This window comes from Helicoverpa armigera, chromosome 10 (assembly GCF_030705265.1).
Source record: "Helicoverpa armigera isolate CAAS_96S chromosome 10, ASM3070526v1, whole genome shotgun sequence".
NCBI lineage: Eukaryota > Metazoa > Arthropoda > Insecta > Lepidoptera > Noctuidae > Helicoverpa > Helicoverpa armigera.
The window spans coordinates 12,961,075-12,976,323 of NC_087129.1; the positions used below are offsets into that span (position 1 = coordinate 12,961,075).

The 15,249-nt window shown below is 46.0% G+C and overlaps 1 protein-coding gene across 1 annotated transcript in view; it reads left to right on the forward strand.

The window, feature by feature from the left end:
- The window catches only part of Kug (kugelei), a 64,656-nt gene that overhangs the window by 42,017 nt on the left and 7,390 nt on the right, over positions 1-15,249 (forward strand). Inside the window, 7 exon segments of the mRNA XM_049840802.2 lie at positions 7,242-7,265; positions 7,782-8,018; positions 8,102-8,302; positions 8,367-8,773; positions 9,080-9,851; positions 10,479-10,637; positions 10,722-11,267. Coding sequence (XP_049696759.2) covers positions 7,242-7,265; positions 7,782-8,018; positions 8,102-8,302; positions 8,367-8,773; positions 9,080-9,851; positions 10,479-10,637; positions 10,722-11,267 — 2,346 coding nt within the window.

A 15,249-nucleotide genomic window follows, 5' to 3' on the forward strand; every position in this document is an offset into this window, starting at 1 on the left:
CGTCGGCTTCAACGGCGCCACCTTAGACTTAGCACACAGTAAGTTAACCTTTACATCACCAGCTAAGTTGTGTGACCGCAGGTACACACATGCACCGTAAGCGACTTGGGAAGCATCACTAAAGGTATGTATTTCTATATAACTAGGAGCTTCGCATAGCGTTAATCGCGGGATCTGTAGATCTGATAAAAAACTTAAATTGTTAATAAACTTGTTCCAGGATTCCAAAATATCAGAGCTAACCGGTTCATCCCAGCCCTTTTTATTGAGCCATAAGGACTGAAGTAACATTTTAGGTATAATCACGCATGGACTGAGAATACCGAGAGGATCAAAATCTTGAATGATGTAGACAGTATAGATCGCTTGGTAACTACATCACCTTTGTTGGGAATTACAATTGATATTTGAAGAGTATCGGTTTTAGGATTCCAATTTAATCCTAAAGTATTAGTGGATCCGCTTAAACTAACCTTGTCATTTTGATCAATGACCGATGATGACAAAATACTTGGTAAATTCGACCTGAATTTACGTAGTTTAAACCCTGCAGATTTTAGAGTGTCCGACACCTTGCGCTGAATGTATAACAGCTCGGACTCACAGTTGGATCCAGTGACCAAATCATCGACATAATGATCGTGTTTAATAATATTACCTATAAATTGATCATCGCAATCCTCTGCCAATACTGACAAACACTTGGTGCTTAAATATGTAGCACTTGCGAGACCATAAGTGACGGTTTTTAGACGTAAAGTTTTGATAGGATTTGACTCATCACTTCTCCAAAGTATTAATTGTAAATTACGATCCTTTTCATCTAGTTCAACCATCCTAAAGAATTTTTCAATATCGGCTGTCAAAATGTATTTGTACTGACGAGCTCGAATCAAAATAGAGAAGATTGAGTCTTGAACATTGGGACCGACCATCTGTAGGTCGTTCAGAGAGAAACCTGAGGAAGTTCGTGCCGATCCATCAAAGACAACACGTGTCTTTGTCGTTTCACTGTTTTGTTTAAACACTGCATGATGGCAAAGATAATAGGATGGAACGGGATTTATAATCGGACATTCCTCTAAATGGCCTAGCTCTAAATATTCTTGAATGAAATTTGAATATTGTAACTTTAATTCTGGATTCTTACGGAAACGTTTTTCTAAATACAATAATCGTTTCTTGGCCATTGCGTAAGAATCTCCTAAACAATCTGGACTATCAATTAGAGGCAGCCTAACACAAAATCTGCCAGATTCTAAACGGTAAGTATTACGATAAAAGTGGTCTTCACAAGCCTGCTCAATTTTACTAAAATATTGCTTATCTGGAACTTGCTCCAGCTCCCAAAACTTTGTTAATTGAGAATTAATATCGGAATTATTGCATTCGTCACTATCACTGATTGAAACATGACACGGAATACTCTTTGGTAACGAACGATTCCTTAAACTTGGAAAAATAGGGCCGGCGACTAGCCAACCTAGCTTTGAGCTACGTAGCTTGGGCATGTTATGACCTAATGCTAGCTGATCACATCCTAATAGGTCCCAAAATAGGTCCGCACCTATCAAGATGTCTATTGCCGAAGGCTGATTAAAATTGGGATCAGCTAACTGTATGTCTCGTGGGATATTAAGTTGACTAATATCTATAGATTGTTTAGGAATAGCACCTGTTAACTGGTTCAACACATAAAATGATTGTACAACACTGTAGTCGTTGCTAAATGAATTTAATCGGGCAATGCAACTTTTATTTACATGTTCCGCTAAGTTGTTGCCTATACCAATAACGTTTATAGTATTTATAGTACATACCTGTAATGATAACTTGTTCATGAGTGACTGGCTAATAAATGAGGACTGACTTCCACAGTCTAATAAAGCACGCACTCGAAATTGCTTGTTTGTTTGAGGATTGATAACGTTTACCATGGCTGTTGACAAAAGAATATGATTTTCTACGAAATTATCACTAATCGAATTATTAACTGATATTTCACTTGAACCGCGATCTGTGTTAGTGCTATTGCTGCTGACTGTACTAGTATTACCTGTGCTAGCATTGTTAGAATTAGGTAAATGCAAGAGTGAGTTGTGTCTACGCTTGCACTCACGACAGGGACCCAACTTGCAATCACGTGCACGATGCCCAGTTCGTAAACAATTGGAGCATAAGTGCAACTTAAATGCTTCGTCTCGTCGTTCTTGAACACTCTTCGCTAGGAATGTAGGGCAGTCGTAAATCCAGTGGTCACCTTTACAGACAACGCACTGCTTAGTGACAGAGCCGGTGTTCTGAACTGTAGATGAAAACGACTTAGTGCTACGAGAATTATTATTATTATTTTGGCGTGATTGTGTAGCCTTGGGTGTGTCAGACTTGTTTTGGAACATAGTTGCTAACACATCAGCGCGATCAGTTAGGAACTTATTGAAGTCCTTTAGAGTGGGAGATCGGACAAACTATTACGGTGTTCTTCCCACTTCATAGCAGTACGATTATCTAACTTAGGTATAAGAATTTTGATAATTATCATATCAAGCAGCTCATCTTGTTTAGCTAAGCTTGATAATGCTCGCAAGTTTTTTGTTACGTGGTCAACTAGAAACCTCAGTGATTTGTCTGATTCACGTTTGTGTTGTTGCTGTGTCGATTCAAAATATAACAATGAATTGAGGTGTTGATTTATAAGCTGGCGCTTGTTATCGTAACGATCGCACAAAAGCTGCCATGCAGTTTCATAATTAGTTTCGCAAATCTCTAAATTAGAAATAATTCGCGCAGCTTCATTTTCGAGATACGATACCAAATAATGGAACTTATGAATAGGCTTGATACGCTCATTGTTATGAATAAGCGACAAATAGGTATCTCGGAACTCAAGCCAGCGGAAATAAGCGCCATCGAACTTTGCAATTTGTATTTGTGGTAATTTAAAATCAACATGATGACAATGAGTTGACTGATCGTGATGACATTGTGATGAATTGTGCGAATCAGAATAGTGAGAAGTAGTCTTATACTTGTCAAGTTGCTCTTCAGCAATTGCCAGATGTGAGGTGAAGATCTGCTCAATTCCATCACGTTCATCAATCTCAGAGTCCATATTATCGCAATTAATAACCTCAATCTGAGCCTGTAGTTCATCGAATTTGCTAGACATAGCTCGTATTTTATCAATATTAATTTCTAACTCTTTAATTTGGGTTTTTGATAATTTTAAAGAGCATACTACATCTAAATACTTTTTAAATTTCGTTAAACGACCTTTGACCGAGCTGCGTTTAGCAAATAGCTCCTTCAATTGTTTTGCATTACTGTCTTTATCTTCGCTTAAAGACATTTTGTTTATTAATTAATAGTATGTAACAACAACAAACGACAAACTAGTACTTAAGAAAGTATTATAGGTGATTGAGTAATCTAAACAGTAACACACTAATGCAAAATGAAGGAATAAAGTTATATGTTCAACTCTTATCTGATACTCCCTCGGCGACACCTGGGGCCCGAACGCAGCCACGCGGCAGCAGCGCGGTAACAGCGCGGCAGCAGCGCGGCGGCGGCTCGGCGCGGCGCGTGGCGAAGCGCAGACGCTTCGTCACCCGAACGCGGCTAGCGGTAGTCAACGTCGGGCGGCGCCGAATCCCTGGAATAGTCGGCCAAAATATTTGAAATAATGTGAACTAGAATAATGACACGCACTATTGGGAGGGTGGCTAAGTTTAGGCCTTCAGATTACCTAGCAGAATGAAAATATCGGGAATGTAATTACTAATAGGTGTTTAGATACTCAAGTATTATTTATTTATGAACTTATTTTCATGAAATTACTGTTATTTTAATGAATTTATGATTTTACAAATGATTACGTAGGTAGTTGACAATAAATTATGGATTTTAATTGTACTATTTTAGGAGATTTACTGATTGTTTACTTGAAATAAGCCTTAAAATTGCTAGATATTTTGTTAAACTAATGAAATACACAAGTGGAGTGTACCAAACAGCGACCTTTTCGATAGGAAAAATGGGTTCAGGTATTAGGGTAAATCGTAGGAATGGCACTTAACTGATAGGCGAGACGGCTGCTTCTGGCTGCACTGGTCCTCGCTGGTGGCTGTGGTACTGATAGGTACACGAGCTGCTCGCAGATGTTGACGAAATTCTCGGACTGACGTGGCAGGCTGACGGTGAACCTCGACGGAGTAGAAGCTAAGGCTGGGCGCGGCGAGTTCTTCTGACCGACCTGGCTGGCTTAGTTGTCTTCTATTATAGTGTTCTTGCGTCTGTAGTCCTCCACGATGAATCTTTGGTAGATTTCCTTTTAGTGAGAATTCCTTTGTCTTCGTAGTCGATCCGAATTTTTGCAAATCCGTCCTGTCACGGTCGCCAATTTATGTCCAGTGGTGGACATTTGGAAGTTTAATAATGAAAACCTCAGTTTCTTCGCAATACAGGTTTAATAATCTGAATTCTTGATATTTTACAAAATGAAATTATAGATTTTCTGGCGACGCAACCGTGTACAATATAGAAGTGAGTAATATAAAAAGTTTGCGGGTGAACGTAAAACAAAAAAATAATTATTTGATAGTATCACATCAAAGTGTAACTTGTTGCTATTAAAAATCACTAGGCGTAGGTATGGCGCAGACAGATGCTGAACGACCTGGCTGAATCTTCTCTACGCATCGGCCTACGGATGAACTTGGACAAAACCAAGGTCATGTTCAATGAACATGTTCTACCGGAACCGATTGCGATACACGGCGCCGTTCTCGAAGTTATTCGGAAATATGTATACCTCGGGCAGACATTGCAGTTAGGTAGAAACAACTTTGAGGACGAGGTGAATAGGAGAATTCAGTTGGGTTGGGCTGCATTTGGGAAGCTACGTCGAGTCCTTACATCGTCGATCCCACAGTGCCTAAAGACAAAAGTCTTCAATCAGTGCGTCTTACCTGTCATGACTTACGGAGCCGAAACGTGGACACTGACGGTACGGCTGGTCCACAAGTTTAAAGTCGCTCAGCGGGCTATGGAAAGAGCTATGCTTGGCATTTCTCTGAGGGATCGCATCAGAAATGAGGTAATCCGTCAGAGAACCAAAGTCATCGACATAGCCCACCGAATCAGCAAGCTGAAGTGGCAGTGGGCTGGCCATATTAGCCGAAGAACCGATAACCGTTGGGGTAAACGAGTTCTAGAGTGGAGACCACGACTCGGCAAACGTAGTGTAGGACGTCCTCAGGCACGGTGGAGTGATGACTTGCGCAAGGCGGCTGGCAGGAGCTGGATGCGAGCAGCCGAAAATCGATCTCAGTGGCGTGCACTTGGAGAGGCCTATGTCCAGCAGTGGACTGCTATAGGCTGATGATGATGATTCGGTCGTACCACATCACTATTTAAGAATTTGCAATAAACTGACAACACTCGTAATATATTGATTTCTGACACTTACGCGAATATTAGACATTTAAATAAAACTACTTTTACGGATTTTATCGCGGTTATATTATATTATTTAATCCCGACGTTTCGGATCCTTTACAGCATCCATGGTCACGGGCAGACTAAGGTGTTGGTCGTCTTGATATATCAGTTACAAACAGCTACCCTACATTTTGTTAATTATTATTGACAATCCGATTCACGCAAAACGAGCTGACTGTATCCTTAGGTCGAGCAGTTGTAGGCTTGGATTTTGATTTAATAGTTTCTATGATGGGATTCCAAGCAGGTGGTATGACCCAGCCATCTTCTCTATTGAAATTTGGATGTTTTTTAATTTCAATAGCCTCGCGAATCATCCTAGGTAGGAATCGGTTTTCTTTTGCAAGGACTTGTGGTTTATCAAATCTGATGTAATGCTGGGCCTTGTCTAGTGTGTGTTCACAAACTGCTGACTGTCTGGAACGGCGGTGTTTGACATCGGCGATGTGTTCTTTTACGCGGGTCCCTATGCTTCTTTTAGTTTGGCCTATGTAAGAGAGACCACAATCACATTCAAGCTTGTATACACCCGCATCTTGTAGAGGTATGTGACACCCGTGACCATGGATGCTGTAAAGGATCCGAAACGTCGGGATTAAATAATATAATATAACCACGATAAAATCCGTAAAAGTAGTTTTATTTAAACACTCGTAATGTCAGTTTAGTCTACGAGATTAAAAAACTGACTATAGTTCAGTACATGTAAATAAACTGGGAACACATGGCTCTGAAGGGCATTTCAATAAAACCTGCTGGAGGACTCTGGCAGAGCTGTATTCTGCCTCGTGGTGGCGGAACTGGCTCTCTAGGGACACTGCGCTCCTCGTATTATGGACAGATATTCTTTACGCAATAGGCATACATATTGTATAATATTGTTTATTTATTTACACAAAGAATTAAAACACAGAAATCTTAAATGTAGGATAAAGTAATCTGAAGTGTATTCCTTTAATTAATTGTTGTTTTTAAAGCATCACCGTTTCATGACGGGTTTTCATGAGACAACCCCGCCCCGGCACCCCTCCCGCACCGCGCCTGCTATACCTAATGTATCTTGGCCACGAGCTATTTACACGTAAATAATTCATAATTGATACAAAACATTTTTTAAGTCTGCAAAATAACAATAAAATTCCCCCTTAGTTCTGCTATTGTCTTTTTTTAACGATATTTATAAGTGACACAAAAAAATATTGCGCTATTTTTGCCAAGGTTTCAATATCTAAATCAATCGATGAAGCATCCATGTATGTACTTCTATAATGTATAATGATGTGTGCTGAGAGGACAGAATTTAGCTTCAGTTCAGATAAACATGATAAATATAGAAACATCGTGGAAGCGAGAGTTGACAGGTGTGCGGCACTGTCACTAGGTACAGCGCTACTCGCTGGCAAAGCTTTTTGTTGGGGTAAAGGAAAGGGCGAAATGTAGATACTTTAAGAACTGCTCGCTGGGCTCTCTCGGTGGTTAGTAACAATGATGATGCTGGAGCTATGAACATCAGATTTTCTCGAAAGTTAACATATTCTCTGGTGTTCCCGATTATTCGAAGATTCGAATATTCTCTGCCTTATAGGTTTGATAAATATTTGTAGATGTTAAGGCATTACAAATTATTGTGTTCAGATTGAATTTGTTTTAATAAGCGTCGCAAGTAGCAGGGATGAGTGTGATGTCGCGGCAGGTGGTGGAGTACTGGTGGGTTACTAACATGTTCATTTTATCCGCAGCACCCGACAGAGGCAATAGTCCATGTGAGTATCAGCGGCATGCCCCCCCCCACCCTCCCGCCTCGCCCGCTCACCCCTCCACGCGACCTGCGCGCACCGCTCGCATGCGTCCACGCTTCTTGATTTATTTTTACGTCAAATCCCATTCATATTCGGTCATCAAAACTCACATGAACCTACCTGCCCTATGTCACGCGTTCACGAATAAAATAAATATCAGAAAAAACGTACAACTAAGTATAACGTTGCAAAAATTAATTTTGTTTTCATGTACATATTATTTGCATTTTTCATCATAATGGACATCCCAGATACCCAGTCGTTTCGAAGGTTTAGCAACAAATGTTCAGAGCTTGTCGATGGACCGCGAAAGTTTGGTGCTTTTGTCATCTTGGAGCATGAAAAAATATTGTTAACTGTTGTCTGGCTTGCTTTTTTTGGTATATAACGCTATCGCTTCACCGGCGTTATATATAGTGATTGTCGAAGTATACGCTGTAACACGAAACATGCGAGTGTAGCGGAGGGCTGCGTGTGCAGGTGTGCTGGTGGCGCGCGCGGCGCTGGACTACGAGGCCGCGCGCGAGCACCGCCTCGTGCTGCGCGCCACGGACGGCGTGACGGGCGCCTACGCCGACGCCGCGCTCACCGTCACCGTGCTCGACGCCAACGACTGCGCGCCCGCCTTCCCGCAGGACCTGTACCGCGCCGCCGTGTCCGAGGCCGCGCCGCCCGGCACGCTCGTGCTCGCGCTCAGCGCCGCCGACAACGACACCGGTATGTCCGCCACCCCTCCGAGCGCCGCCGCCACCCGAATTTTACCTCCTGTCATATCGAACCGATTTTTTTGTTTTTTTTAGGTGACAACGGCCGAGTTTCGTATTCGCTTTCCGAAATGGGTTCGGCCGCCGAGGGCGCCTTCGCCATCGACCCCGACACGGGCGCGGTGCGGGTGGCCGCTCCGCTCGACCGAGAGACTCGCGCGCAGTATCACCTGCTGGTGACGGCCACGGACGGCGGGCGGCCGGCGCTGCTGACCACGGCGCACCTGTTCGTGACGGGTGAGTGCGGCGCCGCGCGCTGGCCTGCGCCGCCGGACGCCGCGTGACGCGCGTTGTGTTGCAGTGGAGGACGTGAACGACAGCCCGCCGCGCATGGAGCGCGGCGTGGTGCCGGCGCTGGTGTCGGGCGAGGCGGCGCGCGGCACGCTGCTGGCGCGCGCGGCGGCGTGGGACCCCGACGCGCGCGACGCGGAGCGCCTGCACTTCGCGCTGGAGGGCGCGGCGCAGCGCGCGTTCGGCGTGCAGGCGCGCACGGGCGTGCTGTGGCTGGCCAGCCCGCGCGCCTGGGCGGCGGCGGCGGCGGCGGGGCTGCGCTCGCTCAACGTGTCGGTGTCGGACGGCGCGCACGCGGCCTTCGCGCGCGTCAAGCTGTCGCTGGCGCCCGCCAACCGCGCCGCGCCGCGCTTCCCGCACGTCGTGCACGAGGCGCGCGCGCTCGAGAACCAGCCGCCGCCGCTGCTGCTCACCACGGTACTCATCTCTTTACATATTGCTTTCGCAACTTTTGGATATAAGTGGGGAATTATCTATAAAAGAGATCTTTTAATGTTTATCTTTCAATTCCGATACTTAATAAAAAATATTGTCAATTACTTAACCGTTTTCTTGCCATTTCACAAGAGTCCCGTGGTAACGACTGTCCATACTGGGAGAAAAGTCAGGAGAAAGGATCAGACATACCATTAGTGTTACCCTTTCTCCCCAATGTAAATATTAATTTAAAAAAAAATGTGCTACAACTGCTACAAGTATGTCACGGTCGAGCATTTATTGCAGGTGAAGGCGTACGACGACGACGCGGGCGAGTACGGCACGGTGACGTACTCCATCCCGTCGGCGCGGCTGCGCGAGACGTTCGCCATCGACGCCAGCAGCGGCGCGCTCACGAGCCGCGTGCCGCTGGACCGCGAGCAACGCGCCGAGTGGGAGGTGCCCGTCACCGCCAGCGACGGCGGCGGCCTGCTGCGCCACACCGTGGTGCGCGTGCGCGTGGCCGACCTCAACGACAACGCGCCCGCCTTCCCGCTGCGCGAGTACCGCGCCGCCGCCCGCGCCGACCGCGCGCCCGGCCTGCCCTTCCTCACGCTGGCGGCCGCCGACGCCGACGCGGGCGACAACGCGCGCCTGCGCTACTCCGTGTACGAGGGCGAGCGCGGCGCCGCGGCCGGCCTGTTCGCCGTGGACCCGCACTCGGGCGCGCTTTCCTTCGCGCGCGACGCGGCGCCGTTCGCGTCGCGCAGCCTGCAGGTGTGGGTGCGCGCGCGTGACGCGGGCGGTCTGGCGGCCGAGGCGCCCGTCACCGTGTTCGTGCTGGGCGCCGGCGACGAGGCGCCGCGCGTGGCGCCGCCGCCCGCCGACCTGTTCCTGCGCGAGGACGCGGCGCCCGGCACGCTCATCGCCGAGCTGCGCGCGGAGGCGGGCGGCGCGGCGCCGCGCTGGCGGCTGGCGCCCGCGCTGTGGCCGCGCGACCTGTTCGCCATCGACGACGCCGGCCGACTCGTGCTCGCTGGACAGCTAGACCGGGAGTCTGCATCTGAACATATCATTGGTAATTTTTTTGTGTATCTCATATGTATATCTCGATCATCAGGTAAACCCGTATACCCGTGCATCGGTAAGCACGTTAATATCACTGCGCCGACCTCTCCAGTCGTGTCGGATCATCGTGCTATGAGAGTGAAGAATAATGAGTGCACTTGTGTCTGCGCAAATGCTTGTGCATAATATGTCCTGCGCAGTTGGCTGATCTCTTTATATGAGAACAGCCGCCGTGGCCGAAATCGGCCTTTCACGTATTATTATAGATATACTTCTATACTAATATAATAAACGGGAAATATGTTTTGTGGCCACAGTCGTGGTTTTGAAGGTTTATTTTATCTGTACTATAACTTTGTTTGTTTGAATCGAATTGGGTCCGGAATTATTGAACCGTTTTTAAATTTTTTTGGAAGTCAGGAAGCTACAGTACCTACTTGTGCTGAACATGGGCTACGTTTTATCCGGGTGCGGGATGATGTTTCCCCGGGTTGCAGGTGAAACCTTACCCATCGCTCACCTTTTCTTCGGCCGTGGCACTGACGTACTTACCTGAAAACAAGAACACAGTTTTGTTTAACTAACTGGTGAAAAATTATGTACGAAGACGTTTAATCGAAGAGTGTGGTCTTTATAGGCATTATAGCAGAAGGAGAGGGTAGCCCGGCGCCGGCGACCATGGTGACCACGTGCCTGCACGTGCTCGACGTCAACGAGCACGCGCCCTCCTTCCACTCGCAGCCCTACGTCGTGCACGTGGCCGAGAACACGCCGCCGCACTCCAGCCTCGTGCAGCGTGAGTACCGCCGCCTGCATCCCCCTCCCCCCCCCCCGGGGGTGCGGGGTGTGCCGCACCCGCGCTCACCCTCCGCACTTGCAGTGATGGCGGACGACCCGGACGCCGGCAGCAACGGCGAGGTGCGCTACTCGCTGGCGCCGGACGGCGAGGGCGCGGAGGCGGCCAGCGCGCTGTTCGCCGTGGACCCGTACACGGGCTGGGTGAGCACGCTGGCGCCGCTGGACCGCGAGGCGCGCGCCGAGCACCGCGTGGCGCTGCTGGCCAGCGACGCGGGCAGCCCGCGGCGCGTGGCGCGCGGCACGCTGGTGCTGCGCCTGCTGGACTACAACGACTGCCCGCCCGAGCTGCGCGCGCCCGCGCCGGCCGCCGTGCGCGAGGACGCGGCGCCGGGCACGGTGGTGGCGCGGCTGGAGGTGCGCGACGCGGACGCGCAGGCGGCGCCGCTCAGCTTCTTCGTGGCGGCCGGCGACCCGCGCGCGCGCTTCCAGCTGCGCGCGTCGGGCGAGCTGCTGGTGGCGCGCCCGCTCGACCGCGAGCTGACGCCCGCCTACGACCTCGTGCTGGCCGCCAGCGACGGCAAGTTCACCGCGCAGACCGACCTGCACATCGACGTGCTCGACGTCAACGGTGAGTGGCTCGCGCCCGCTGCTACATCGCATCGCTCCTTACCTATCTATCGACAAAATAAAGCATTTATTAATCGTTCTTTTGCATTTTTGCATGAGAATAAAAAAATGTCTATTTGTCTTAAAACGGTCAGAACAATTTTATACATGAGACATCATTGCATTAAATACATTTTCGCCTCCTTATTCGTCATAGCACTTCCTGTTTGTGCTCACAATTCCTACATCCGTCTTCTCTATTGTACCTCACAGGTTTTCCTCGATCATTAAACGGCATTTGATATGTACTATTTAACTTATGTTGCTGATTAATTTGTAAGTGATAAATATGTAAGTTGATTAATTTACGGCATCTTGCCGTTAAATGATCCGACAAAGGCGAGGTGTACCTACGTTGATTGGTCAAAAGACTCACGTGCTTTCACTTGCCAAATGCTTGTAATGAATGCTGTCGACCAATCAGAGAAAAGTATAATAAGTGACGAATAATAGTGTACCTACCGTCAAATTACACTGGGTAACGATTGGCCCATTCGTGGATGATTTTACTTGTCCTACCTAGAAAATTGATCAACTTACGAGTCTTGTTATTTTCCGGTGACATATACAATACCCAAATTGACTAGACAATGTGATAAATTATTCACTTTAGTTGTATAGGGGAAAGTGGTATAAAATGGGGTCGTGGGGTAATCATAAGATCTAAATTTTTGAGTTATTTTTGATTAGAATATAAGAGAACTAAGACTGATTGTTTCTTAATTAAAGTTTCTAAAGTCAAAGTCAAAGTCAAAGTCAAAATCATTTATTAAAATAGGCTAATACGATTAGCACTTTTTAACGTCAAAATTTTACATGAATGACAGCACCCCCAAAAGGCCCCCTTTCACCACTTCCTAGTGTTATGGCTGGAAAGAAGAAGCGGTGAAGAACAAACTTCCCAGCAACACAGCTGTCTATTACAATTTAATTATTATTAATTTATTTTACAATTATACAATTCAATTTTGATTTTTAGAAGAATTTCTTTGATTTTGTTTTTAAAAGAACTGTCCGTTAATTCCAACAGATGAACCGGAATTCTGTTATAAATGCGTACACAAAGCCCCACAAATGAACCGTGAACCTTATGTAGACGATAATTAGGTGCGGTCAACTTATGTTTATTTCTAGTATTAAAATGATGTACGTCGCTGTTTTTACTATATGAATCTAGGTTTTGCCTTACGTATATTATATTGGCATAAATGTATTGAGACGCCACAGTCAGAATACCAATATCCTTAAACCTTTCCCTAAGGGAGACTCTAGCACCAAGTTTGTATATAGCACGGACAGCGCGCTTCTGTAGTACGAAAACATTCTCGATATCGGCAGCATTGCCCCACATAAGAATTCCGTAGGACATGATGCAGTGAAAATAGCTAAAGTACACTAAACGCGCCGTGGCTACATCGGTGAGAGCTCTTACTTTCCTGACAGCGTACGCAGCAGAGCTTAATTTACCCGTGATGCCAGTTATATGCTCACCCCATTGAATTTTGGAGTCTACTGTTATCCCTAGAAAAGTCGTAGCATGTACCGTTTCAAGTTCCTCATTGTTCAAAATTACACCGGGACCGAGATTTTTTACATTGGGCAAAGCAAATTTAATACATTTTGTTTTCTTCGTATTCAAAACTAAATTATTGGCCGTAAACCATTGCGTTACTAGTGAAAGACAAGAATTCACGTCATCAAAATCTACTCTATTCCTATCAACTTTAAAAATTAGAGACGTGTCATCAGCAAACAATACCACATCACACAATGATTTTAAATAATATGGCAAGTTATTAATACACCGTGACATTTTAGTCGTCTTACAACGGCAGCCCACTTCATGTATCCAATGACTAGAACACGTTCATTAAAAAAATATATATATTTATGACATTTGAATAATTCAAAAATAAAAATAAATTCATTATTATGACGCATGACATAGATTATAAAAACACCCTGTAGTGAGCGCGGCCCGAGTCTTGTATCAATGGAGCGGCGCGGCGCGGCGCGGCGCGGCGTCTTTATCAAAGTTCATTCACCCTAGCGCAAAATAAGTTTCTTACTATTGCAATCTTAGGGTCAATTCCCACTGAAAGAGCAGCGGTCGGCAGCGGCCGTAAGAGCACGGAAAATGTAAGAGCGCGCCGCTCTCGCGCTCAATCCCTTGCAATTACGGCTGCTGCCGGCCGCTGCTCTTTCAGTGGGAATTGACCCTTAATGTTCTCATTATGTAGCAGTTTGTAAACTTGCACTCTTACTTAACTTGTAACACTTAATTCCAATTCTTTCTTCATACTTTTACGGGCTTAGGACCGTCAGAAACATTTTTCGTAATAAAACCAAAACAAAGTGATGTAAGTTGACAATGACGTACCTATTATCAGGCCTCTGTCAATCTCTGTACTTGCGCGCGATAAATGCCTACCGCTCGCTGGGTTACCGGTAGCCCCACGCGGCTCAGGGCGCACAACAGTCACACGCGCCGCGCGCAACACAATATTATTATTTTTATTTCGTGCAGGTTGATCACTCCTCGGTTCCGTAACATTATTAGATTGTTAGGCGCAGCGTACAATCTTCTTGCTTCCCTTAAATTGTCACCAGCTATTGCGTACACGCGTACCATTTGTAGGTACTCGATATTCGAGTAGCGACGGTTCCTATCACTCATCATGCAAGACGTATACCCTATTCACTCGTAGCGATCGCGAACAACACTTGATTACCGGTAGTGCGCGCACACTTCCACTTGCGGTGTTCGGACGGCAACTGAGCCACAGAATGACCTTTAAAACCTATTTTTAAGTAAAAGGCGGCATTTATCAAAGTCCACATGGACTCTTTGAAAAGTGCCGTCGTCGTCTTTGGCGGTGCCGTCGTGCCGCTCGTGGAATGAATCTCATTGGATGACAGTCCACGTGGACTGTGCTAGATTGGCTTACGATATTTTGTCTCGTAAAAAATGGAGATGGAACGATCACTCGACTCGAGCGCTGGGAAGGTACCTACTTTCTACCGTTTGATACGTAAACATTATTAACAGGATGTTTCTTATTTCTAATGTATTATTTATTTTTCTTTGCACCTATTATCTTAATTAATGCTATAAAATTAATAATCATGTCTAGTGGTATTTTATGTCGGATACATTCAGTGGACCACCTTTGTAAGACGACTAAAAAGTCGCGGTGTATATACAAGAAACAAAAATGGACCTAAAATCGACCCTTGCGGTACGCCCAAACGAACGGGTAGATTGGAAGATTTGACACCGTTAACGTCAACACATTGCATTCTACCGCTTAAATATGAGCTAATAACACTAAGTGCGCTGTCTCTAATACCATAGTACTTTAGCTTCTGGGTAAGCGTTTCATGTTGGACGCAGTCGAACGCCTTGGAAAGATCACAGAACACCCCGATAGCATTCTGTGACTTCTCCCACGCACTGAATATATGTTTCAGTAGAGCAACTCCGGCATCCGTTGTGGAGCGACCCTTTATAAAACCGTATTGTTCCGCATGTAAAATATTGTATGAATTAAAATGCCGGAGGAGTTGATTTAAAATTAGCTTTTCAAAAATTTTGCTCAACGCGGGTAGAATTGAGATGGGTCTAAAGTTACCTAGATCGTTCTTGCTCCCGGATTTAAAGAGAGGAATAACTTTACTGTATTTCATAAGTTCAGGAAAGGTACCTGAGTCAATGCACTCATTAAATATACGAGCTAAATAGGGCGCAATATCGTCAATAATACAGTTTAAGACTTTAACAGAGATACCCCATAAATCACCTGTCTTTTTTGAATTTAATGACTTGAAGGTTCTTACTATGTCATAAGGTGAAATATAACTAAAGGTAAATGTGGCTTCACATTGACTAACACTACTACGTAAAAGTTTTTCGGCGTTGGTGGCAGAGGAGTCTAAGCCGCTAG